Here is a 27,488-nt window from a genome sequence, read left to right as displayed (position 1 = left end):
GAGATTTCCTTGAATAATTAAATTTACATTGAGTAGCTTCTTAAAGTGAGAGCAACTGGTCTTTTACTGTTCTTGCAAGGAATCCTTGTAAGATGAACTGTAAAATCCCTTAAATTAATAACATTTTAATAGGACTGTTTTATTTTTCCTTAGATCATTTTATCTAGATATTTTGTATATGTTTTATGGACATCTGAGATTACATATACAGTGTAAAGTTACCCAACACATTGGAAGTTACCTCTCTAGCCCACATAAACCTTGCTAATATTCATCTATAAGAGAATTTTTCTGTAGACCCTATTTTCTTTGAGGCAGTGTGGTGGTTTGAAAGAGAATGTCCACCCCCAGGCTCCAGTACTTTGAATGCATAGTCCTAGTTGCTGGAACTATCAGAGGATTATGGCCTTGTTAATGGTGTATCACTGGGGGTCAGCTTTGAGATGCTAAAAGAATTCCACCATTCCCAGTGTCTTCGCCTCCAATTTGTGGATTAAGACGTAGGCACTCATCTGTTTCCACTGTGATTTTGCCCTCCTGTCGCAGACTCTAACCTTCTGGAACTTTTAAACCACAAATTAAACGCTTTATTTTATAAGTTGCTTTGGCCGTGGTGTTTTATCGCAGCAATAAAAGAGTAGCCATGACAGAAATTGGTGGCAGGAAGTGAGCTACTGCTGTGACAGGCCCGGCCATGCCAATTTTCGGAGAAATGTGGACGACAGTGGGACTCTGGACGGGGGAAGGGTTGAACTCACTAAGTGAGGCTTAAGAAGTGAGACATCCTAGCAGGATCCCGGAAGTCCGTGACAGTCACATAGACAGTGGAATCCTACCTCAGTCTCAAGAGGAAACACAACTAGTAACTGGGCTAGGGACAGTTCTTGTGGTATTTTCGCAAAGAACGTAGCTGCTTTCTGTCCTTGTCCTAAGAACCTGTCTGAGGCTAAATTGAAAAGTATTGTATTCCCTTAGCAAAGAAGATGTCGAAACAGCCTACAATGGGCTTTGCTGCATGGTCATGTGTAGACTCCTATGAAGGTCTACGGTGAAGAATAGTAAGTGAGGTGAACGGAAATACAAAACGGACTGTTTGAAGTAAGAAAGAACACAAGGGATTTAATGGCTTATGTTGAAAGAGATGAGAAGAGTAAGGAAAGGCCTCATATGAAGTCGAGCAAAATGTGGGCATCCTCAGTGTAAGACCCTACCCAGCTAAGCCCCCAACTTGTCAAAAGGAAAGCTCTGCTTCTGTAAAGAGAAGCAGAGGAGAGTTTCCGCCTGCATGGATGATTCCAGAGAAGCAGCCTCCACTTCAAGCGGTACCAGATTTGGCAGGTCTGGACATGTGGTTCTGCCTTTAGAGCCACGAAAGATACACAAGAAATGGAGTCGAGGAATCTTCCTTCATGGCCACAGAGAGCCACTAAGGACAGGGAGGTAGGTGGCAGAGGAGTCCGAGTGTGGAGGGCCTGAGGGGCCATTGTGTGAAGAAACTGTGAAAGCAAAAGCCTAGATTGATTGGAGAACCCAAGATGGTGCAGAAGCCAGAGCCTTTCTGCTAAGGAGAGCTGTGGTCGGAAACCAAAGAATTATTATTAAGTATTAAATAAATTTTAAAAAAAAAAGGAGAGCTGCGGTCAGGGAGTGGAACTGAACCAGCTGGAAAGGGAGCAGGGGACAGCAGGGGAGGGTGGGGAAGGGTCTCTCTATCCTCCATGCTGGAGCCATCTAAGCCCTCCAATGTCAGACATGGAGTTAGAGGATTTGGAGATGCCCCCTCTGAGTTTCAGGCTTGGCTTTGGTTCAGTATTTCTTCACTCGGCCGCCATTCCCCTCTTCTACAATGGTAATGTATAGTCTATGCCACCGTGCGTTGCCAGTATGTACTTCGATGTTTTATTTTACAGGGGCGGGAGGGGGGGTTGGTGGGTTAGAATGAAGACATTGCCTTGAGTCTCAGACGTGACTTTGGAGTTTAAACTGGGAAGAGACTAAAAGACCATGGGGACTTTTGAAGTTGGGTTAAATGCATTTTGCGCTGTGGGGGACAGGGATCGCAATGCGGTTTGAACAAGAATGGTCCACCTAGACTCGTGTATTTGAATACTTGGTCCTCAGCTGGTAGAACTGTTTGGGAAAGGGGAGGGGCATGACCTGGTTGGAGGAGGTGAATCACTGTGGGTGGGCAATGAAGTTTCAAGAGAGAGCATTCTCAGTCTCTCTCTTTCTACCTCCAACCTGTAGAACAGGATGCAATTTCTCAGCTGTCCCAACCACCAGGCATTGGCTCTGCCATCTAGCGCTCTGAATGGAAGTCCCAAAACAAATGCTTCCTTTGATAAGTCGCCTTGGTCGTGGTGTTGTATAACAGTGATAGAAACATAACTAAAATGAACGGGAGATTTGTTAACTTTATCAATATTTTCAATCAGCTTTAGCTTTGTGAATCTTATTTCCCTCTTAATTCCATTCATGGTCTTCTATCATTTTAACTTCTAAAGTTGGATACCTGTTCACTGGCATTTCCTGCTTTCCTATTTATCTTCTGGTCCTCCTAGATATTTCTAGTTCGCTCCTCATTAGAATATTCTCTCACCTGGTTGCAGACTATTAACATTTTCTCCACTAACTGTTGAGTTATTTTGATGTCTTTAAAACTCCACCCAGATTACTTGCTGGTTTCTGTTTTGTACAGGTGGGACAATAGAATGACTTAGTTTTACTTAGAGTCCTGCGTAAGAAAATGTAAGATATGCTCAATGTTGACACTGCGGCTGATGTTTTTATGACCTACACACTTCCCTCTACACTGAGGCTCCTGACACCAGCCGTGTCCAGGTATTCACTACCGGACCCAGCTTAGAGTTGAAATGTGCACTAGTGCATCCCTTTCCTTTCATGCACACGTACGTTTGTAACGTATTGGCTTCATTGGCCTTCCTTGGCTTGGAAAGGGAAACAAGACTGAAGAAATAAACTATGGCGTGTGTGAGGGAGAGACATGTGTGAGATATCCGTGATCCTCTGGTTCTTCAATCTGTACTTAATGTGGTGAATTGGTGAAGGCAACTGGGACCTAGGTAGAATCTAGGTAAGGACAATTCAGTGAAACGACACCAACTAACAAAAAGTGAACGCCCATTTCACTCAGGACTGAGGGGGAAGAACAGAATGGCGTCTTCATTCTTCACACAGCTGTGTCTGTAATTATCAGCAACGGGCACACTCTTACGACACTCTAAGACACGGAGCTCCGAATCTTAGCTTTTCTATTACTTAGGTATTTTTTTCCTCAGAGTGTCTATGTTTTACTTCCCTTTTTTTTCATTTTCAAACTGAAAACAGTCATATTTTTTTTAAAAAAATCATCTAGTGTAGTCTTTTCTTTCATCTTAGAAGTAAGATGGTTCAACACACAGAAGTTTGGAGGTATAATGAAGCATCTAAGTAGATTGTGAAGGCAAAAATAGTATGACTCAGTAAATGTATGAAAGGCCTTTGACAAAATGCAGCATGACATCATGATAAAAGTTCCAGAGAGCAGGACCGAAGAGAATGTATTTCAGCAAAGTAAAGGCTTCCTATGACAAACCCACAGCCAACGTCATCCTGGATAGAGAAAGGTTGAAAGGAATCCTCTTCCAGTCAGGAATGAGACAGGACGGTTGGCCAACCCCATTACTCGTCAACAGAGTTTTTGAAGGTTTAGCTTGAGGAATAAGACGAGAGAAGGAAAGCACAAGGAAACTCACAGACTAGGAAGAACTCAAACCATCCTTTTTAGTAGATGATGTGATAGTATACATAAAGGATCCCGAATTTTCTACCAGAAAACTTCTAGGAATAATTAATTTCAGCAAAGTGGTAAGATACGAAACCAACTTACAAACCCAGAAATCAATCAATAAAACAATAAAACACATTGGAAAAAATCGTGGGAACATTCCCACTCACTAGCTTCAAAACAAACATCTAGCAATGAACCTAGACCAGGAGGTCCTAAGAACTTGACCATAATTTCATTTTATGCTTTTTTTCTTACTTAACCTTCATTAGATGCCTAACTTCCCATGAAATTTTCAGTGTGGCCAAGGTCATTGCTACAAGGACCCTGTGACTACTACCATGCTGATGGCAGGTACCCCGACCACTGCCAATCCATTCAACCACCTCGGGAACCCTCAGTCAATACAGTTCTACAGGGCTTTCTGCCAACAGCCCAGTCCCTGTATTTTTCTCTGCTGAATGAAGCATGCTTAGTGACCCAGCAGTTGCTAAAATGTCTCTCATGGGCACTCATCAACCTACTGGGAACAACATTTCACAGGCCTACGAGGTCAAGTTTGTTACTTGTGTTCTATGCATCTCCTAGTGCTGTGGTATTTTATGATATTAACTTTTGAGTGGTACATTAAAATGTCTGTAGCTGTATGTGCCCCTAATTCTGCCGGTGTATTGTTTACTTTTGAAGAACCTAATTGGAAAACACTTTGAAAAACCTGACTTTTTCTATGAGCTCGATGAACTGTGCGCCATCTCATAATATGGTATCGTTTCACCTTTAGGAATATTTCTTCCCTGACAAAGAAACAGTGAAGCCTGATTTTGAATGACTCAGCATTTCCAGACACATCTTTTTCATCCTTAATTCCAGTTTCCTGCACCTCATTGTTTAAGCCTTTCCGTTGCAGATAGCATATATCTGATTTTTTATTTTCTGTTTTATAATTTTATTTGACAATTCTTTTTTTTAATTCTGGAGAGTTTAGTTCATTCCCATATCTTGGATTTTCTCTCTAATTTCCTAATTTATATTCTTTGCTCCCCCCCCCCCCCCCCGGCTCTCCTGTTTCTTCTTGCTGCCTTCTTTGACGATGACATTTTATCCTCCTATTTTAATTTCAGAGACCCCTACTTTAAGTTTATATGCTACCGCTGTTGAGTTAGCTTGCGTTTTCTTGTTCTAATGTGATGCGTTACAGTGCGGCCGATTTATACCCTAATGTTTGACGAGCTGACAGATTTACCATTGTCCAGTGGTCACCACTCCTGCTGCCTTGGACTCTCTTTGGGGGATGGGACATCATATTTTACCCTTCCATAATCATATCCTTTTTTATGTAGCAAACAGCTCTCGTCTTTGTCTAAATATCTCATTGCGCCCTTTCTGAAAAATGGTTTCTCTGGGCTTAGAATTAAACTTTGTCAGTTATTCGTGTTCAGAATTTTTAGCATGATTTTCTACTGAATTCTGGCTTCTTTTGTTGCTGGTAAGTTGTCAGCTGAAACTCTCTCCACTCCCTGATGTCCCCGCCCCGTTTATTTCTTTCTGTTTATACCTACTGGCCTTTCTCTTCTACGATTCACTTTGTCTAAATTCTGGATTTCCCTACTACAGAAGCCAATATCCACGGGAACCCTGACGGTGCCCTGGAATTCAGGGACTCTTCTCCCACAGAAAACAAGTACTCGCTCTGTGTGACCAAAAGAAGACGGTAAAGTACCAGCTCGTGACATCAAAGAGCAGGTCTTACAAGACAGGTTTGATTGCACAGGCACAAAAGTCACATAAATCAATTTGGAAAAACCAACATCTTCATACAAATTTTTCTTGATACACTCTTACTTTCTACAAATCGTGAACATATTCTATACTACCATTTATTTATTATTTAACGATTTCCAGTGAAGAGCTACTATATTATACTGTGTAAATAAACCTTGTTAATTTTTCATAATGATGATACCATTTTAATATAACATTTTATAATTTGTGTAATATTTTATAAGTGCCATTTTATTTCATTTAGAACTTTTTATCGCTACTATATAAAAAAGAGAATTTTACTTGTGTGTTGATTTGGGGCCAACAGTGCTTCCCTTACACACTCTAAGCTCTTTTTTGGATGCTTTTAGCCTTCTCTAAATAATGAATAAATGATAATAAAATAATAATAAATAAAAATTCATGCTACAGTCAAATAACAAGAGGTCATTTATTTCATTTTCTGACTTGGGGCCTTCTGTTGTCCTTTCTTGGTTTATTTCATTTGCTGAAACCTATTACCATGTTAACAGTGTAAGATCAGATAATCTTTTTGTTCTCAATCTAATGAGAAACTGTTCAAAGTCGCTCATTGGCTATGATGTTAAATTAGGCTTAATCCTAATCCCTCATATACCGAGGCATATTCTCAATAAACGGCTATGCAGCCATTTTAAAACGTGGGTCTCACCTATCAGGACACCCTTTATCAAGGCTTAGGTCTTTATTTGCTTTGATGGCTCCCCAGTGACTTCACATTTTATACATAAATTAGTCACACAAGGGTGGTCCGACCCAAGCTACTCCACCACACGTAAGAACTCCCATTGTCTATTTAATGAATATTATAGTCTTATTTTCTCAGCAGACAGTTTCTCCAGGCTTCTTAGATCTTCTTTGAGAGCCCAGAGCTTAAACATCTACTGCTCTTCATTCTCTTGCCAACTAATGCCCATGATACTTAGTATTTTTTCTCGTCCATTTATTATTAATGTATCTAGCAAGAGCGTGTCTTCCCTGGAACGTCACCTCCAGGAGTTCTTTGTGTCCTGAATTGACAGAAAATTCTTTTTAAAAGAATCTGCAGTGGTGCCTAGGACCTTGGGCATGGCTCCAGCATGGGTCCCTCCTCATTTAAATTCTTGCTTGGATTTTTTTTCGTTAAGAGCAGCTTGTGGCCAAGAATTCTTTTAATTACTCTCCCATGAGCTAATGATGACGTAAGTATGTCTGTCTGTGCGCACCGTCTTTATAACTCTGATATTTGTTTAACCTGTTTGGGTCCTGCCTCTGACGAGAGTTCTTCTCTAGCTCATTTTCCCACAAATTTTTTATATCCCAGATCTGAGGGTTGACCTCTTATTCCTCAGTGACACGGCCACTAAATCAGAATTCTAGGTCATTTAGACTTGCTTGAGCATGCAGCTTTGATGACAGCACTGGGACTGGTTTTGCTCAGATGAGGTAACTGCTGTAACTTCTGTGTGCAATGTAATAACCGCCCACTACTATTCTATCCTCTTCCCCAGCCCCAAAGGAACTCCTATGTTGTCTGTGGAACCCCTCCGTGCATTCCCAACACTCCTCTTCGTGTCTTATCTGGTATTTCCAAACATTTTGTCTATTCAGGATATCCAGTTCAAAATATAATTGGTAATTGAAAATTCAACACTGACCTTTTCAAACCACTAACTGTTTATTTTGCCTATTGATAAATAAATGTGAAGGCTATATAATAAGAGCAAAGAGGAAGTCACTGCCATCTAGTTCTAGAAATATTAAATATGCTGTCCGAGAGTTTTGGGAGAACAACTGTGAAAAGTAAGAGATACATTTAATAAGCAGTCTTCAGCCTTCATGATAGTTTTTCTTTCTTCTACAATATTCCAAAGAGTTTCCCTAAAGACTTGGGGGAGTCACAGTCAATGGACGAATTGTGAAGTCTTGTGTTCGTACCTTGCCAGTTCTGAAAGCTGTCTTTCATGGACAAAATAAAGCTTGAATGGATCAAAATGTCTCTTGGGAGTGAGCCAGGTTTCACATGAAAGGCCTCTTATTTTATCTCATAGGAAACGATCTCTTAGAAACTAGACATAACAAATTTAATCACTTGGGCTAAATTTCGAGATTACACCAATTAAACTGATCTCATACATTATCAAGCAGATTCACTGTTAAAAGTTTTAACATAGCCTCTGTGTCTGATAACTGATCAGTAAGTAATGTTATCTCCCCACATTGAAGCCCCAAGGTGGCAGTATCTTTGCAAGTGGTTAAGTTCAGATGTGGTTAGATATCTTTGAGGAGCTATCAAAATGGATGCCAGAAAGCCACTTCGGTTTCCCATCCTGTAGGCTTTCTTCCTGAAATCCAAAGTGGCTTTATTTTCCCTCAGTTTGAACACCAATTTCTATTAGCATCTCCCTGAAAGAAGTGTATGCCTTTTATGGTCTTATGGGGTCTGCAAGGAATAAATGGTCCACAGAGATGGTTAGCAAGGAAAGATGACCTCGTAGCTTCTGAATGCTGACTTCCTATGTGAACAAGTAGAAAGATTTCAAAATAGCTACCAGTGGCCACATGTTTCCTTCTCTCCCTACTTAGAAAGTGGATCCCTTGAGACAGAAGTCACACTCACTTCTTTATTCCTCACAAGGCAGTTCCTATATGCAGCACCAAACAAAAAATGATTATGTGAGGGCTGGAGAGATGGCTCAGTGGTTAAGAGCACTGACTGCTCTTCCAGAGGTCTTGAGTTCAATTCCCAGCAACCCCATGGTGGCTTACAACCATCTGTAATGAGATCTGATGTGCTTTTCTGGTGTGTCTGCAGACAGCAACAGTGAACTTATATATATGATAAAAAATTTTAAAAAAAAAATGATTAAGTGATACTAACAAATTCAAAAGACATTCCATGATGTGAATCTTCAGAAAGAGTAGTAGACATGGTTGGAGCACTGTGGCATAAAAGAACGTATGCATAGTTAATGGGGAAACTGCTCAGAGGTTAAGCGCATTGGCTGCTTTTTCAGAAGGCAGAGGTCAGTTCCTAGCACCCACATGGCAGCTCCAGGGTATTTGACACCCTCTTCTGACTCTTCAGGCACAGGCATGAGTACACAGCACACACAAATATGCAAACCACCCATACATAAAACATATTTAAATAGAATATACTCATAGCATTGCTCACAGGGTTAAGCATAAAGTATTCCAGGGCCAAGTCCCTCAGAGTAAAAAGTAGCAGTTGCACCAAAACCAAAAAAGAGATTGCCACTACAGCACAATGCTGTTGCGGAAATGCCTCACATGTTCCTCTGAGTAAGAGGATGCGCCTTACCAACTTAAGGTAGCCATCGGCATCCAGAATTAAGTTCTCTGGCTTCAGGTCTCTGTAGATAATGCCTAGTCGGTGTAGATAATCGAATGCTTCTGTCACGCAGGCCACACAGAATTTGGAGGTGGGTTCATCGAAGCTGCCTCTGCAATGACACAGTTTCTCTTCTTAATACTCTGATGTCCTCGGTGCCGTACTAAGCATCTAGACCATATTGTAATTTACATGTGGTTGTGTGCACAAATTCTTAACCTGGCATTCATTTACTTACATCCCTAGCTCAGTGGGTCTTGGCCATGAGAGCACTGATTAGCCTTTAAACAAATAGTTGACTGAATCACACCCCAGGAAAGTGAATCTCGACATGTGATGATATCACAAAACGTTCTTGGCTTGTAAGAGCTCTGCATGTGATTGCGTCCCCCAGACGGGGTTGAGAACCACTGTGCCAAAGAAGGCTATCTAAGGGCTGGCCAGTCAACGACTCTCCTATCTATTGCAGCATGCCCTCCTCACATCGCTCTCCCGGTGCCCTTGTCTACTTGCTTTCAGCAGCTCAAAAGTCTACAGCTCTCCCACCTTGCCTTTCCACACCTCTCTGCCCTTCTGAGTCAGTCTTTGTCATTCATAGGGCGTCCTTTGATTTACCACCTCCTTACAAACTCCTAACTTCTCTGTGGTTATTTAGCTTTCCAATTAGCGGGATATTTTAATATTACCCTCTTCCTTCAGATAATTCTGAACTTATTTTTTTTCCTAGAGTTCATACTTATAGCCTTCGACACGCAAAATCCCATATTGTCTAGGAACTTTCAAACTTCTACCACTATGCCTTCTACATAGAAGCTGCTTCGTACCATCTGCATTATGACTGCCAACATCACTCCTTTCATGAAACCAAAACCTTGTAGGCATCCCATTCTGCTTTGTCCGGTGAAGGCCTGACCACTCTCCACCACATCCCATTTTAGTATTCTGAACCTGAGCCTGCCTCTTCCCATCCATGTGACCTTAGATAGCTCGTACATGCCATATGCCTGAAACCCTTCAGCCCATATACCAGGAGGACAGATTACGAGACCCGCATGTTACTTCTGTAATGTTAGCTAACAGAACACGCCAATTACTACCTGGTTCTGTGTAGTGAGAACATTCTCCTACGATGGTACCAGAGTACCGTCCTCACAGCCCAGCCCAGATGTGAGTTGATAAGAGTGGTCGCTTGCAGACCTTTTCCTTACCTGTCCCTTAATATACTCCAGAGCTCCCCACCTAAGCAGGCCTCCAGAAGCATGTATACGTATTTATTGTCCTTGAAAGTACGATACAATCTGTGGAGACAGAGTAAGCAAATGCTTAGAAATGTAGCTCTAAAATCTTTGAGGCTGGAGGAGCTCTAACTTCAGTAACGTTCGCAAGGGACAATCACTTCCATTGTCACACAGACATCTGTGGTGATTTGAATATGCTTAGCCCAGAGAGTGGCACTGTTAAGAGGTGTGGCCTTGTTGGAAGAAGTGCTGCGCCACTGTGGGTGTGAGCTTTAAGACCCTCATCCTAGCTCCTGGGAAGCAAACAGTCTTCTGCTAGCAGCCTTCAGATGAAGATGTAGAACTCTCAGCTCCTCCTGCACCAGGCCTGCCTGGATGCTGCCATAATCCAGCCTTGATGATAATGGACTGAACCTCTGAACCTGAAAGCCAGCCCCAATTAAATGTTGTCCTTTATAAGAGTTGCCTTGATCATGGTGTCTATTCACGGCAGTAAAACCCTAAGACAACATCCAACAGCTGCACAGGGCGTCTCACCGAAGCCTCTCTGGTTATTCCGTGGACCTCTGACTTCATCTTGTACTCACACAGCTCTGCCTCTGCCCACTGAACTTCCTCATCTCCATTTCCAGACCGCCTTCACCACAAAGACGCTCGTCACGCCACCTCTCAAATAGGGGCTGTCCTCCTTCCCCAACGCCACAGGCCTGTCCATATGATAAGTACCTTGCCTAGCAGGTCATTATATGCATGTTGTATGCCCCCTAATTGGTTAGCTAGTATTGGAACTAGACTAGGGGACAGACTTTGAAGTAGTAAGGCTAGTGGGGAACGACTTGGCAAGGACGCCTAGAAGTGAAGGGCAGTCTGGGTGAGGAGTGTGTGTAGGATCCGGGTTCAACAAAGGCCGGTCTGTTAGGAGCTCTGCTGCCCTCGGCCAACCTCTGGAGATTAGATGGTGGGTATAGTGATTCTGAGCATTAAAAACGATGCATGAGAAGGACAGAGATGGCATGCCTAACAGGCCTCCATACTCCAAGCTTAGGTATGAGAGCCTGAACAGACCCCCATAATCGAGTAATCGAAGCTGGGGCAGGGGAGCCTCAGACCTGCAGTGGTGTGCCTGGACAGTAATGCCGCATTCAACACTCGGGGGCAAACATTTTCAGTTGCTTAGAGTTCAAGAAGAATCTGTCTTAGGGGCTGGAAAGATGGCTCACCCCTTGCTGCTCTCACAAAAGATGTAGGTTCGGTTCCCAGTAGCCACAGAGCAGCTCACAGTCATCTATAACACCAGTTCCATCGCCTTCCTTTTGGCCTGGGTGGACACTAGCCATGCATATAGTACACATACATACACGCAGGCAGACATTCATACACATAAGCTAAAAGGAAGGAAGGAAGAGTGAGAGAGAGGAGGAGGAGGATGGGGACGGAATGGTGGGAAGTGAGAAGGAGAGGGGGAGGCGCTGACACTTGTCTCGGGTATACCAGACCCAGAGGGAAGCAGCTGACAGACAGTGCACAGCACTGGGAACTGCACTAAGTCATCCTTCGGGAGCTGGGTACGGTGCACACATTTACAATCACAGCATTCAGGAGCAGGAAGGTTTCTGTGAGTTCAGGGTCATCCTGGGCCGTGCGCACAGTACCAGGCTTGTCAGAGAGTAAAAGCATTTCAGAGTGGGGCCCCAGAGCTAGAGTCCAGGCTAGATGCCACATGTCCCACCTATTTGGTCTTTCCAGTAGGCTACACATCACCAGAAATCACCAAAGCTTCACTTAGGGATCGTTAAGAAGTAGATGAAAACTTAAACTGGTTATATGGGTGGCCCATGGGTATGCAAGTGAAGAGGGCGATGGCCTAGAGAGTATCTCTGCCAAGCTGCTCACAGGTACAGAGCATAAGGGAATAACTGCCAGGAGATGGGCACTTTGGAGCTTGGAGCTTCCAGGACCGGGTATGGCCCTCTTTGGTAACTGTGTGTGGCCAAATGCCTTTCCTGCAGAGGTTTACCATCTGCTCACCCGGGGCGGATCCTTGTTTCCTCCTTCCCAACTCTACATTAGCTTCAACTACTTTATAATATACCCTACACACACACACACACACACACACACACACACACACACACAGAGAGAGAGAGAGAGAGAGAGAGAGAGAGAGAGGAGGGGTAGGGAGGTACACACAGAGACACACACACAGAGAGAGGAGGGGTAGGGAGGTACACACACACACACACAGAGAGATACAGAGAGAGAGAGACATAGAGAGAGACACACACACATATACACACACACACAGATATGCACAGACACACAGAGAGACACACAGAGACACAGATACACACTACATACAGAGAGACACACAGAAACACCCAGAGACACACACAGAAACACACATATACACAGACACACACAGACATGCACAGACACACACAGAGACACAGATACACACTACCAACAGAGAGACACACAGAGACACACACAGAGACACAAGCACAGACACAGAGACACACCACACACACACACACGTGTATACATGTGTGCACGTTAGCAAGGTTTCCTTAGGATAGGACCAGTTGGAAACTCCTACCCAAGATCCCATAGGAGAACTCAGAGAGCACGTCCTGGAGTGCCCACTGCCCACTCACTTCACGATGAAGGGAGAACACAGCTCCTCCAGGATCCTCTTCTCGGAGTAGACATGTTCCTGCTGTTTAGTGTCAACAATGTGCTTCTTCCTTATACACTTCATGGCAAAAGCGATGTTCTCATTTTTAACTTTAACCTATGTGAGAGATGGAAGCATTCTCATACTTAATGTATCACAGCAATTTGCAATATGCAAGATAACCTATTAATTAACAAGAGTTAAATTAATTTAATTTACTTTTAAAGAGTATGTAAGCTTTTAACCATGTATCTCTCTAGAATTGATTTCTATATAACATTATACACTTCTAATCATTTTCAAAATACTTCATATAACCTGGTTCTAAAATTTTTCTACTGAAGTAAGAAAACAGATTCTCATTAAATTTCATGGACAGAAATCTTTAGTTTTCATTGTGTAGCATGATCAACTTCGCTAAGAATTGCCAAGGCTTCTGACTTCTTAATAGTCACCTCTAATTTTCACAAAAACTCATATCAAATTAATTCTGTGTCTGTCCTACTCAGTGGGCCAGCCTACTAATTGTATGAGGTTATTTAAATTTAAATTAGTTAAAAGTAGAAATTCATTTCCTCGATTGTATTATGCATATCTCCAAAGTCCATCGGACGTATCAGGTAATAGAAGTGTATATATCCATCATGGTTGAAATTGGCATTAGAAAGTAAAAGAGGGCCTTGTCTGTATGCAAAAAGGAGAACATATTCTTTAGGGTATATCAAGATTGAAAACTATTTTTTTCTGATAGGTATAAAAATCCAGAAGCAGAAAATATTCTCATCATATTTATAATTATCATTTATGATGTCTACAGAGTTTTAAATGGCTGGAGGAATTACGTCTCCAGTAGTTGTTATGCAGGAAAGAAGATCTCAGCATGGTTAATTCAGTCTTTTAGCTTGGCTCTTGGGTGGAGAATATCTGTACAGGGCATAAGACGCATTACAAATATTCTTCGCCCTGTGAGGGAAGTGTTTTTCCCTTCCTCCTTCAGAGATGAGTCTGGAGTGGGTGTGACCTGTTCTCTCGGGGTCTGGAGCAGCATTCCACAGCTGCTAATGTCCACCCATCCTGCAGACAAAGGCCTCGAGGTAGCTCCTGGAGGTCACTGTACAGTGAACTGTTAAAAATCCCCGGGACAAAGAAGGACTTGGTGATTGCCAGAGGCTCAGAGCCATCTGCACCCCACAAGAGCACAGATATGTATTCCAAGGTTTCCTCAGAACACTTGGTCTAACCCAGGACCTCTGCTACTTCTTGGGAGCTGATTATTAGGATATTATTATTAGCACAGAAAAGCGGTGCTCGCTGATACCAGGCCGTGGCTCCCAGCTGTCTGTTGAGTGCTGCGGAAGGCTGCTCTTCAAGCATCCTTTTGCTTTTTCCTTCTTTCCTGTTTCTCTGATGGAAATTTTTTACACAACCCCAAAACATGGTAATGAAAGCCAAGCACAGAAGTAGGGTTGCTTAAGGATATGACTGTAATATTAAGGATCCCACCTAGGGTATTTCTGCTGGCCACTGCAGTGAGATACTGTGTTTGACTGTACACACCTACGCACATGTGAGTGGTTGTTATGAAATACATTTTTTTTACACTTCATAATCTTTCAGAATGCCTATTTGGTACATTCTCCAATAATTACTGTCAAGAAGGATTCATCACGGGATGTGATGTAAGAGATCACTTAATTACTAGTTGCGAGCACAAATAGATGGAAAACGTTTACTTCCTCAGATTCAGAACTCTTTAAGATACCAATGATAACTCAGATATTGCTCCAACCTAAGCTGGGATATAAAACAGAACAAACAAAAAAATCAAAATGCTTCTCTCAGATGCTTGAAACGTAAACCCCTTACAAGCTCCACTCTTCCGAACCCACCAACGCCCAGTGTTGCGATAATCTCAAGGTTCTGGAATGGGGAGGTTGAGGAGAATCTGGCCACCTTCTCTTTCAGCTGAATCATCTCCAGAGAAAGGGCTTTGGACAACTTCCAGCTAGACATGGAGCGCCTGAAGAGAGAAGCGAGAAGTCACACACACACACATGTATGCTGATGGTGCCGGTATCCTGCCAGTCACAAAGTCTACTCTCACACGGCCCATTGGTGCCAATAGGACTGTCTCAACTTTTGACAGGGATGCATTTGAACAGACCTGGGGTCACTCGGTGGGACAAAAGTCAAATTCAATGCGAGTGAAATGGAGGGATTTGGAGCATTTGAAACACATCTCAAAAAAAAAAATCCCTGTTAATCAATAAACCAGCAGAGGAGTCCATGGAAGAGAATGAAACCAGTCACGTTTGTCATTCCCAAAGGCCACACTGAGAATTTCTGCTGTTCGACAGTGAAGAGTTTTGTGCCTTAGGCAGAACGACTGCTTTGTGAGATGAGAACATGCACTTCTCATTTTACATCTAAGCGCTGCTGTTCATAAACACCTGTCTCGTCCCTGAATTAAAGCCAACTGTTCTGACTTCTGCATGGGTGAAATGTTATTCTAAAAGGCTGTAGGCACAGAGATTGAAGGTGCATATCTTAGGGAGAAATGAAGTGCTGATTGAATGCTTTAACTCAAAATTTACTCTTTCTGGAAATTTTGAGTGTACCTCACCAGAAGCCTGTCTCGAGAGCATAAGCTTCAGTCTTCCCTCATATGCCTTAAGGTTAGCATATTGTGTGTGTGTGTGTGGTGGGGGGAGAGCATATCTTTGATGTATGAGGTCGTAGGTTTAATTCTCAGCACAAAAATATTACAATAAAATTTTAGTGTAACAAAAATATACAAAAGTTCCCTATATTTAAAAAAAAAACCCTATTACTAATTTGAAGTAGTCAACTCAATCCAACGTCTTCCTACTCACAAATACATCCTTGGAAACTTTCAAAGAAAAAAATCCATTCTAAAGTATTCCCTTTATCAGAAAAATTCTCTCAAATTCCTACTCAACGCTCGCAGTGTTTACTTAAGAGGCTTAAAAACTCCCCATCCTAGAGTGGAAAGTGTCTCCAGAATCCTCTAGCAAGGGTGCATGGACAAGCACTCCTGTCCCTGTCACCGCTCTCAGGGAAACCTCGTCTCACTTACTTTGCGTGTCTCTTTTCATCGTCACGGTTCAGGGTGGCCACATACCCCTCAAGGTATTTTTGGAGTTCATCAAATGTCCCGACAGTTTGGTTGAATGTTCTAAATAGAATGAGACAAAGCGGTACGTCATGAAGGTATCAAGACAATTTGACACTCTCCGTTCCCATTTATTTATCTGTGTGTTTCTATGTGTGTGTGTGGAGGGGAGGGGTATACCTGTGGCGGCCTAAGCTTGGGTGTGATTATTCAAGAGCTGTCCACCTTTAGGATGGGGTGTCATGTTGGCTTAGAGCCTGCCAATTAGATTCAGCTGGTTGGCTAGCAAGTTCCAGAGATAAATTGACTCCCTCTACATTCCTAGTGGTGGGGTTATAAGCATATGTCCCAGTGTCTAAAATTCGTATGTGGTTTCTGGGGATAGAATTCAAGTCCTTGTGGTTACACAGCAAGCACTTTGTTGGCTGAGCTATCCTCTAAGCCCTAAGATTTCCTAAATGCTCGTATACACACACACACACACACACACACACACACACACACACACGCACGCACACACACATACACACACTCACATACACACACGTGCACACACACATACACACACTCACATACACACACATACACACACACTCACACACACATACACACACATATACACACATGCACACACACATACACACACATTCACATACACACATACATGCACACACATACATGCACACACAAACACACACACTCACACACACATACACACACTCACACACACATACACACATACAGACACACACATGCACACACACATACACACACATGCACATACACACATACATGCACACACACATACATGCACACACACACAAACACACACACTCACACACACATGCACACACATGCACACATACATGCACACACACATACATGCACACACACAAACACACACACTCACACACACATACACACACATACACATACACACACACACACACACACACACACACACACACACACACACAGAGCCCTGAACCATCCCCCAAGCGGGAGAGTTTTACTCAGTGCAGGAACACACACAAAGCTATCTGAATGTTTGTTTCAACTTTTAAACTGCTTTGTGATAAGTTATGGAATAAGTTAATATGTCACAGGAGTATGTCTTATTTCTTTGATGACACTATGGCTGTACCCAGAACACGGTTCAGTTTTTGTCTATGTGAGTTCTATTCTTTGGCTTGGCTATATTACCAGTGAATATTTAACTGATTAATGAAGGGTCCAAGGAGCCAGGTTCAAATGGCCTTTGAAGTAGAGAGGGATAGAAAGAGAGACTTGTTTTAAAAGAGTAACCTAAGAATGATATCAATATTGGTGCATATTATTACAAAATTAGTACAGTTGGCCCTGCCTCTCTGGAATGATACTTAAAAGTGTAGGTTGATGTCATTATGAAGCCAAAGACAAGAAACGATGAAACCTGTCACTGGACAAGAAGGAAGGGAGGCGGGAACAGAGGTTTTAGAAGGAGAGGGAGGAGTCAGAGTGAGGGGGAGGCAGCTGAGAGAACATGGGGGCAGACGTTAAGATTCTCCTCTGTGCATAGTTACAGGTTATTATGACTATTCTTAAGGGATGGATGTGTACAGGATTGTGTGCTGTCTAGATGGGCAAATTATATCTTATCAATTGGATCAGAGGATATTGTGTGATGTGTTCTTTCATGTGATGACTTAATTGAGTTCAAGAGAACGCATGGTGGCAGGATGCACCTGGCCGGACACAGAATTAGGATGTGTATGCCTGGCATGGTGGAAACCTGACAAGAGAGCTGTGAGTGAGATCAGGGAGGCCTGACAGGGTGCCACATTAGAATGGCTCACGAACAACAGATCAGAAAGTACTCAGGGACAGCATCGAGCCGCTGAGATAAACTAACACTGGTTCCGATGGCCCACTGGAGCCTTGAGCTAGCGAGGGTGTGAGACCGCCTGGGTACACATAAGAACGATTCCACTTGTTTTATATTTTTACCACAATAGTGACTAATTTTTTTTTAATTCACAGGAAGATTCTGGACTGAGGAGATGGCTCAATAGTTAGCTATTCATGTAAAGGACCCATATTTGGTTACCAGAACCCACACCAGGTGGATCGCAACATCCTGTAGCCCCAGCTCCAAGGATCTGAAGCTCTTCTTGTCTCCTTGGAGACTTGCCCACGTATGGCGTGCCCACAGACACATAAATAAATCCATGAAAGCACTCACAAACTGAGCTCCCTGAAAGACAGAATTTAAACCAGCCCATTGCTGATAATTATGTATCAACTTTGCACACAAAATATTTAGCCTGCCAGCATCTGCCACTGCAGAGACAGACTCGGATCAGAAGGCCCGGTTCCTGCTCATGAATTTTAATGGCATGTACGTGCAGCTGAGCATTGGCCAGCATTTCCAAGCAGTGATGGATCTGAAAACAGAGAGGGCTTGGAGTAACAGATGCCAAGTCTTGGAAAGTAACAGGTGCCTGCCTTCTCTGACACTGGGACACTCACTCTCGGTCGATCACGAGGCATGCGACATCATTTTCTTCCGCGATTATATTGGCCGATCTGACATCATCACTGCAAATGAAACAGAGAAAGTCAGCTTGCACCACAACTAGAAGTTAAAAGTCTGTTTTGGTTAGGGGACCTGCAACTTTATGTGAATTCACACTCAGCAGCTAAACCATTCAAAGACTACAGCGGATTTTTTTTTAATAGCATGGTATTTTATACCCAGCCCTTTTAAGAAATGGATTTGAAATGCGTCCCAATGAAGGTTATGTACACAAAGAATTCAAGGACGGTAACTGTGCTGGGAGCTTGGAAGAATCACCAGCAGCCGTGATGCGGAATCTCATTGGTGTTTGTCACAGTCAGACAAGCTCTCCCCTATCAAAGGAGAATCGAGAGTGAACAAGGAGGCAGCACAGAGACCAACAGATCAGGGAAATGTACTGGGAAATGGTCCAGTGCATGCCCTACAGCAAACCAGTCAAGATGGAATCCAGGAGTGAGTGCAGAGTCATAGAAACAGATTAACTGAATACAGAAACACCTTCATGTCATAGGATATAAAATGGATATTTTTCACCCCTCAGGAAAAATCTCTAAAATTAGTATCTCATGAGGATGAACCATAGCATAATTAACACCGCTACCTTTCCTGTACATAATGGAATACAGACCCTCACCACGGATCTCGTAGATATAATGAGTCATTACATAGGATCTGAAGGCAGTGTAAATGTCTAAGTAATATTGAAGGGTCAAGAATCAGGTAAAGTATTTCTTCAGTGGCTTTGGCTAATGTATTCGTTCGAAGAACAATTAGAAATTAGAGTCTAAGGAAAGGCACAGGCATAGTATCCAGTGCCGAGAGACTCAGAGTAACTCAGGAGTACTAACAAAATGTGGACATCATATCGACAGCTCTAGACAATTCCATTAAAAATGCCAACCATGTATTCCTTCGCATGCCCTTAGTGGGAGCACGGAGAAAACCCGTGCAGCCCATCTCCTGTGTGCCCAAGGAGCCCCCTTTCTTTCTAGATGATTCAAAACCCACCTTATAAAGTTGACAGTTTGTCTTCAGTTATAGGGTTCCTGCTAGAGGATATCTATCAGTGGAAATAATTGAGCCTCAGGGAATTTTAGGCAGAGGTAGGGCAGCTTTGGATCAGTTTTACCCAAGCAATTAAAAGCAGACCAGAGACAGAGGTATGAGTAAGTGGTAGAAACAGAAGCAGAGTAGAGAGAACCAAGCACTTGTGGACTCACACAGATGTAGGTACGGACATGGCCTTGGGTGGTGAGTTCAAAGCAAGAGAATGCTTAAGGCATTCGAGTTCCACGTGCACTCCATGAATGTCACAAGGATCATTCTCGGCACACACCACAACAGGGTCCCACATGTGCCTTCAAAGTAACCGCATGTTAAGTGCCATGGATTTATTTTTATGAATAAAATTCTGAAAGAACTCCCGAGACCATTCAATGTCATTTTGGAAACATAAATGGAAGGAAGACCGAGAGCTGCAGTCAGCAACTCTAAAGAATGGGGTCATAAAAATGTGCAAAAAAGGGAAAAATATTTGTATCCACATTTCCTTCCCATTCGTTTTAGCTCTGTGCTTTTCAGATGCATTGGGGAGCTAGCTGTCTAGTTTAAACATAAACCCTTGTGTTTCCTATAGGGAAAGAACTATAATTGGCTAGCTGCAACAGACAGCACAAATTGCTTCAGGTCCAGCAAAGCCAGAGAGCACACTAGCTCTCAAGAGAAACTTAATATCTATACTCCATTTACAGACTCTTTCCTATCTGCACGGCTTATTTGTTTTGCTTGAACGTGGGAAGATAATTATGATAGCGCAGAAAAATGAGGTAATCTCATTATTATCAAAGTAAGTTTATTACCAGCTAGAAATTAAGAAAGGAAAAAATCAGCCTGTCTCTAAATTCTACTCCAAAATTGCTTGCATAACAGCTAAAGCCCAATTTATTATGTTTTACTGTTTGAGCTTTCTTTGAAAAATAAGAGATGTAAGAGTTTTAGATAATCAGATGTGTCTCTGGGTAATTTTGGAGCGCTTTCTCTCTCTCCTGCGGTAATTATGCAGCCTGTCATGCAAATTAGACGAACAGGAATTTCATGGGTGAAAGGGAAGAACATGGAGCAGAAAGAACCTGTTCCTCAATAGCTCTTTTTTTCAAACGTAAACTTGCAATAAAACCATTTGGTGGTAATATAAAATTTAAGAGATTCCTAAATAACTGTGAATTATTCACTTAAAAACACATTATTCCGAAAATGTCTTTCTCTGAACTCCATCTTGTTATTTTATGAAGCTACTTTTTATTTAGGAAATATATATATATATATTTCTTTATACATGGGGGTTCGTTTGTTTAAAGAAGTACAAGGTTTCTCTTGAGCCACTTATCAGCTTTTAAAAACATATTTCCATAACTTAGGTCAATTGTAAATAAGCCTATAGTTCAAAAGACAGATGGGTCACACAGAAATTTCAAAGGCACTATTCTGAGCTGATGCTAAGACTTGCAAATCGAACTCATAAGAAAGTCCCTAAAAATTGTTTTTGACATGATGTTTTAGACATGCCCAGCGTGTGAAAAGCTGTTGTGACTTTTTAAAAGATTCTGTTAAGTTATTTAGTGTGTGCGTGAGAGAGAGAGAGAGAGAGAGAGAGAGAGAGAGAGAGAGAGAGAGAGAGAAGTCAGAAGACAGTCTAGGGGAGCCAGTTCTCTCCTTCCACCATGCTGTTTCTGGGGATCAAACTCAGGTCCTTAGATTTGGCTGCAAGCCCCTCCACCCACTGGCCCTTCTTGCCAGCTCTCTTTTCACATTTTAATAAAAAAGAAAATTGTTGAGCAGGATACTTTTGCAAACCACAGAAACATAATACCTTGCACTAATGTTGTTAGGCTAATAACTTCCTCGCTTTACATTCTTTTGCTAATGTTTTTAAGCTAAGAGTCAATCTAACACCATTTGGATCTAAGACTTGTTGTAAGACTTTCCAGTTTCTTCCTGTGCAAAATTGGCGTGTGGGCAGTTTTGACGTGGAAAACACGAACAGACTCGTGTCTGAGCATGATGCATGAATCCGTGGACTCACCTGATCAGAGCCTTTTCTCCAAAGTACTCTCCTTTCTGCAGTGTTTTGATCAACTGTGGCTGATCATGGCCCTCTGTGCTCTGTGTGACTTTCACCTAGACAAAGAGATCAAAGCAGAGACCAAAGTAAATGAGGGTTCTGAATGCACAGCCATCACGCACACTTGCAGAACTATGGGAAAGAGGGAAAAGAAGAGGCCGCATTAGTGGTACAGTTGTCAGGACAACGCACTACACTGCTCTGGTTCAGGCAGGTATGAGACAAGTCTCTGTAGCAGGAGAATCTCTTCCCAGACCAACCATTCAGATCAACTCCCGAAGTCAGTTTTTATTTGTATTTTTATTTATTTTGTTTTGGGGGGACGGGGTTTCTTTGTGTTCTCCTGGCTGTCCAGGAACTCACCATGTAGACCAGGCTTGTCTCAAACTTGGAGGTCTGCTTCCCTTTGCCCCCCAATTGCTGGGATTAAAGGTGTGAGCCACTACGGCCGGCTCCAAAGGACAATTTTAAGAATGTAAATCCCGTGATCCTTACTGAGAGATCCTCAAAGCAAATGATGATAGTCTTATAGGGATTTTTGTTGCTTCAAAAATTCTAACAGACTTGATGACTTAGTCAAGAATTGGTTTGAAGTCTGTCCACAGGTAGGCTATCTCATATGGACCTCCAAAACAATGATGCCTTGGAAAGGCTCACAACTCAGTGCCCATTTCATAGGGACCCACAAGCTAGGCGGGTACGGCATAGAGACTCAAACTTAACAATGTTCTCTGTTGGAGCTAGGATTATTCCTTAGTCCCTTTCACATTGGCTAGAGTTCATGATTGATTTTATGACACCATTTATGTCACTATGAATTAATATTTTGAAATTCTCTCGAAGAGTGAGACTTTGCACGTTGAGTTCGTTCTCCTGAATTCTTCATCATATCTGTTATATTAAAACATTATTCTAGCCCCACTCAACTGACAATCAGATAGATACTCATTCCTAAAAGAGGACTCTAGAAATAAACCAGCCATCATAGACATTACACACAGTGAGGCCTCCATATGTCATCTGTGGTCAATCAGGAGTATCCTGCGCGCTCATCTCCAAACCTGGGCCTCTGAGAGAAACCCAGAGATGCTAACCGAGATATCTCAAAGCCCTCCCTCCACAGCCACATAGAGCACCACGACACTGAATCCAGCACAGCTTTTATGACTTAAACTTGACTTAGAATTTACCTTTCCTTTTGCCAAGATGAAAAAGGTGCTCCCTTCCTCTCCTTCTCTGATGATATAATCTCCTTTGTCATAGTATTCCTATTGGGATGAAGAAAAACAAACAGAACACAAGATCCAGTGAGTGTCTATGACTGAAAACACCCAGGAACTGAACCCTTTGTGTCTTTGAGTGTGGACTGCCTGTGAGCTTACCCTACCTGCCATTAATGCTGTGGTAAAACTAAAGGGCATTGCTTTATTGATCAGCTAGAACACTTTGCTTACTCTTATCTTTTATCAGAGAACCTTCACTTGCAATATTCACTTTCAGTTAGGGAGGGCAGAGATACGGTGAGAAGGGAGAACAAGGCGACAGCCAGAGATACAGTGTGACCTCACCTCTGGCTGAACCGCCATGTCTAGTAACTGTCTAAAGGGTAGGTCAAAGGTTCAGAAAGGAACACATGATTGCATGATAGCTTGAAAACATTCCCAGTGGGTATGCGGAGAGGCAGTCGCTGTTTCTAACTCTTTGTGGAACAACGACTCCTAGAAAGAGTTCCTGTGCACAACAGACCTCTCTGCTGTGTGCATTGCTTCTAAAAGATCTTCATCAGAAAAGGTCCCAGCAACATCAGAACCTATGTGTGCAAATTCTGGCATTAGGGTTGATTTATCCTCATGAAAGTGCAAAATCACTTCTTTCTTCTTTTTTACATTACTTTTTCTGTCTTTCACACATAGTTGTGTGATTTGAGACTTCTTGGCGAGAGAGAAGTATCCACTTGTCAGAGCAAAAGAGCAGCCCAGGATCATGGGACACAGACAGATCATACTAATCTCTTCTATGTTGTCTTAGTTTGACGTTGTCTCAATTCAGACAAGTAAGGTAGATTTCTTAGTGATTTCCACAAGCAAAATGATTTCTGCAGCAAAATTGACAACATAATTTCCCTCATTTGTCTCCTTTAGACTGGAAAATAAGTCCTAAGTTAAATCTGTCTTAACACATTTGCTTTTCAAAGCCTTCCTGGTCATTTAAACAAAATGACCAAAGTGTAATAGAACAAATCTTTATGGACTGATTATTACTCCTCACATCAATGAATACATCTTTTATTCTCATAGCATTGTATACACTTATTTAGACATTTCAACATGTCTCAGAAAGACACATGAAGCCAAAAGGACCAGATCCTAAGCACAGTTCTACATGGAATTGCTTTTAAATGAATAGATCAGCCAAGAACCTTGACCCTCAAAGCTATAGAAGTGTGTGAGCTTTCGGTAGCTTCTAAAACTAACAAGCACAGACCCAGGGCCTTAGAGCAACTCCCTCTGGTCAGCTCAATGTTTCTGCAGATCAGAAAGCCCAAGGACAGAGGAGAGCAGCTGCTTGAGGCCTTTTAAGATTGGGTTGAAGGTATTAGAGGGGGTGTGTTCTATCCTGAAACCTCCAGGTAGAGGAAATCTGCTTCAAGTTCCCTATGATGGCTGGCTGAACTCTCTTGTGGGGAAGATGGCATTTCCTTCTTGGCTGTCAGTGAGGAGTCAGCCGGGCTTCTCTGAGCTCTTGGAGGCCTCTGCCTGCTGCAGTCCCCTTGACATCTTAGAACAAGCATGGCATGTAAGATTCTTACTCATGGATTCTCCCCTAGTTTCCACTTCTGGTTCTACATAGAATGATTCTCTTCTTTCAAGGCCTTCAACCCATCTAGACAACAAGGGAATGGGTGTGGCCATGTGTGAGTACAATTCTATATATCCCCATACAACAATGTTTTCTGAAACATTGGGGACATCTTAAACACAGTAAATATGTATTTAATAACTGATGTATCAAGGAAAGGTTCGGTGGGATATGCTTTACTGTCACATCTCTGGACCTAAATTTGCTCTTCTGTATCTACTGCACCCAGCACTGTCTGAGGAAAAAGTAGAAATGTTCATGAAGTACGCGGTAGAATTTTTGGTACACACCAGGCACCTAGCGACTATTGATCTCCATGACAAGACTGCAAGCTGGTTCTCAGAGTCATCTATAGCTACCAGTGGAAGTGATGCTTCTGTTGTTATTATTAACCACATGGTTAAACTATGTCCTAAAGGATAAGGCAGAGGTTTTTATCTCACTTCTGAGCCAGACACATGAACCAGTCCAGGTGAACATCTTTAATCTTTCATGGCCTAGAGGGACCTTGGAAACCATTTGCTAAATGATGGTGGCAAAGTAGCCACCAGTTTACATCTCCAGATGTCTGGGTGACCCCAACGTGCCGTCTAGACTGGTCTGTGAACGAGAGGCGAATTCTCTTTTACACAAACAATGAGGTTTTACATTCGCTTTGCTTAGTCCAGCTCCTTCTTTTTTTTTCTTATTTCATATTTTTTCAGAAGTCTTCTCTCTGGAGACGTTCCATTACCACACCCCTGCAATCCAAGATGTCCTCCTTCTGCAACTAAAATACCAGTCGCTTCAGTAAAGTGGCAGTGTCCTTTCATGGCTGAGGGTCTGTTCTCGATGTCCCTTATCCCCATTTCGTTCTTGGTCCCCATCACCCACATGGAGCAAAAACAACAGAAGAAGTTTCTGATGGACTAACCAGACTGTTCTTCGATTATTTGGAAACCATGGGCAGAGGTGTGGTCTTAATTCCTGACAACCAGCAAGTTCAGAGGGGGCAAGCTTGAAAGGGGGCATTGAGAAAGAGCCTTATTATTTCTGAAAGGGCAGCTTCCCCAGTGGAATCATCCCGGGAATGCTTCTTTGTCACCTCAAACCATGGAAGGAAGGCAAATAATACCTCCCAGTGTGTGGACAGTAACTCATGGATCAGGAAAGGCTGTGGAAATAGGTCAGACCGGTGAGAACCGGCTGTGGTCTTAGACTACCCAGTATTTGTCAACTGGGGAATGAAGCCAGACAGGCCCGGGCACAACCAAAAAGAGAAGGGCAAACAGTGCGGTGACTGTCCTGTGGTTACGTTGCAAAGGGTCCCTTAGAAGACCAAGAAGCCATGGGCTCTGCCCTGTGCAAAGTTGGTTTTCTAGCATTTTCCCCGTAATAAGGAATTCACTTCACATGTTTGCTCGATACACCCATCAAGGTACACACACATAGACACTTATGTAAAATTGAAACTGTCTTTGAAACCGTAGCTACACTTGATCCTTTGATATTGGCAAAACTGTTCCACCAAATTGCTTCCGTGAATTAGTGTTGATCCACTACCCAAGGCCCCTGGCCTGAAAAGGAGTCTTTAAAGGAAGACACCCAGGAGCCCGAAGAGAGCTATAACAAACGTGAAAAAAAAATAAAAAGAAGGAAATGAATTTGAGAGCAGACTAGAAAACAATACAAATGGACAGTGGCCCCTACAGGCATGACTTTTCACTGTGAGAAGACATGACTCTTGTGCTGATGTGGCAAAAGGCAAGAAATTGAGGTTCTGTACAGAAAGCATAATATAATAACTGGGAAGAAACTCAGGAGTGGCGGAGGAAAATCAAAGCCTAGACTTCCTTACAATATAGAGGTGGTGCTACCAACCTTCACCGAAAAGAAGTGTTGATGAAGGGCAAGATGTGACATACGCACATGCACATACATACACAGAAGCACACAGGTACAACTCATTCTAAAAACTTGTTTGCACCCCTGGGGGGATACTTCAGGCTGTAAGGTGCTTACACAAGCATGAGTACCTGAGTTTGATCCCTCAGAGTCTACATTTTTGCAAACTAGATATGGGGGTGCTTGTTGTAATCCCAGTACTATGGAGGCTGGGGCAAGTGGATTCCTAAGGCTCACTGGCCAGTCAGCTTAGTGTAATCTATGCATTCAGGCCAATGCGAGACCCTGTTCAAGAGAAAGGGGGATTGGCGCCCAAGAAATAACACCCACAGTTGTCCTCTGACCTCCTTTCACGTGCAAACACACCTGTGTTCACACCTGCACACTCACCCACACTACAGATAACACACAGAGAGCACTTACCCAAAGTACGGATAACACACACATGCAGAGGCTTTGCCAAACCTGATTAAAAGTGGGAATCTCGGGAAAGAAGAGGCAGACCACCAGGGCACCCTACAAAGCAGGTTTCTCATCCCTCAGTACTTCTCAAACCCTAATGAGCGTAGGGATGCCGTTGGTGAAACGCTAAATTGTGAAATTGGCATTCTCTACCAGTTTCTGGTTTACTAAGCGTGGGGCAGCCCCTGGGAATCTGTCTTCCTATTGGCAACCCAGATCTGCAGGAGGATGAAGGCATTCACATTACTAAACCTCACCTCCCCTGCCGCAACAGGGGATCTAGGAAAGGTGCAAAGGTAGGTACCATGGTGTCAAGTCTAAGGACCACAGGGGTCAGATTCTAGGGCTCTGCCCTACACAAATTCCGTGCTTTGCCCTGTTGCTGACATAGAAGCAGATATTCTTGCCTCCCCTGTCTTCTTCATGACTGACTGCCCAAGCTATACAAGGCACACTAGAGTTTTTATTAATCATCCACTGTTACCACCACTCCTCCTTTAAGACTGTCATTAGATGAATCCGAAAGCATAGCAGTAACTGTGTGCCGTTATTCCTACTTGCGTTCTGGTCAGAATGTGAGCGGAGGCTTCCAGAAGATGGCTGCCTCCCAAACTCAATGCTCTGGGAGACATGTGTTCA

At 42.8% G+C, this 27,488-nt stretch overlaps 1 protein-coding gene across 2 annotated transcripts in view; it reads right to left on the bottom strand.

The window, feature by feature from the left end:
• Positions 1 to 27,488, bottom strand: part of Prkg2 (protein kinase cGMP-dependent 2) — a 102,024-nt gene that overhangs the window by 26,832 nt on the left and 47,704 nt on the right. Inside the window, exons 7-14 of one of the 2 annotated variants that reach the window (XM_087582359.1) lie at positions 22,835 to 22,912; positions 21,606 to 21,700; positions 18,475 to 18,543; positions 15,931 to 16,029; positions 14,787 to 14,853; positions 12,814 to 12,950; positions 10,130 to 10,219; positions 8,892 to 9,033 (exon numbers count right to left, since the gene is read on the bottom strand). In XM_087582359.1, the coding sequence (XP_087438485.1) occupies positions 8,892 to 9,033; positions 10,130 to 10,219; positions 12,814 to 12,950; positions 14,787 to 14,853; positions 15,931 to 16,029; positions 18,475 to 18,543; positions 21,606 to 21,700; positions 22,835 to 22,912 (777 nt within the window). 2 annotated transcript variants of the gene reach the window in all.

The sequence above is a fragment of the Rattus norvegicus genome, chromosome 14 (assembly GCF_021556685.1).
Source record: "Rattus norvegicus strain SHRSP/BbbUtx chromosome 14, alternate assembly SHRSP_T2T, whole genome shotgun sequence".
Taxonomy (NCBI): Eukaryota; Metazoa; Chordata; class Mammalia; order Rodentia; family Muridae; genus Rattus; species Rattus norvegicus.
Note: the sequence above shows the minus strand (reverse complement) of the source record. Positions and strands in the feature narration are given on the sequence as shown.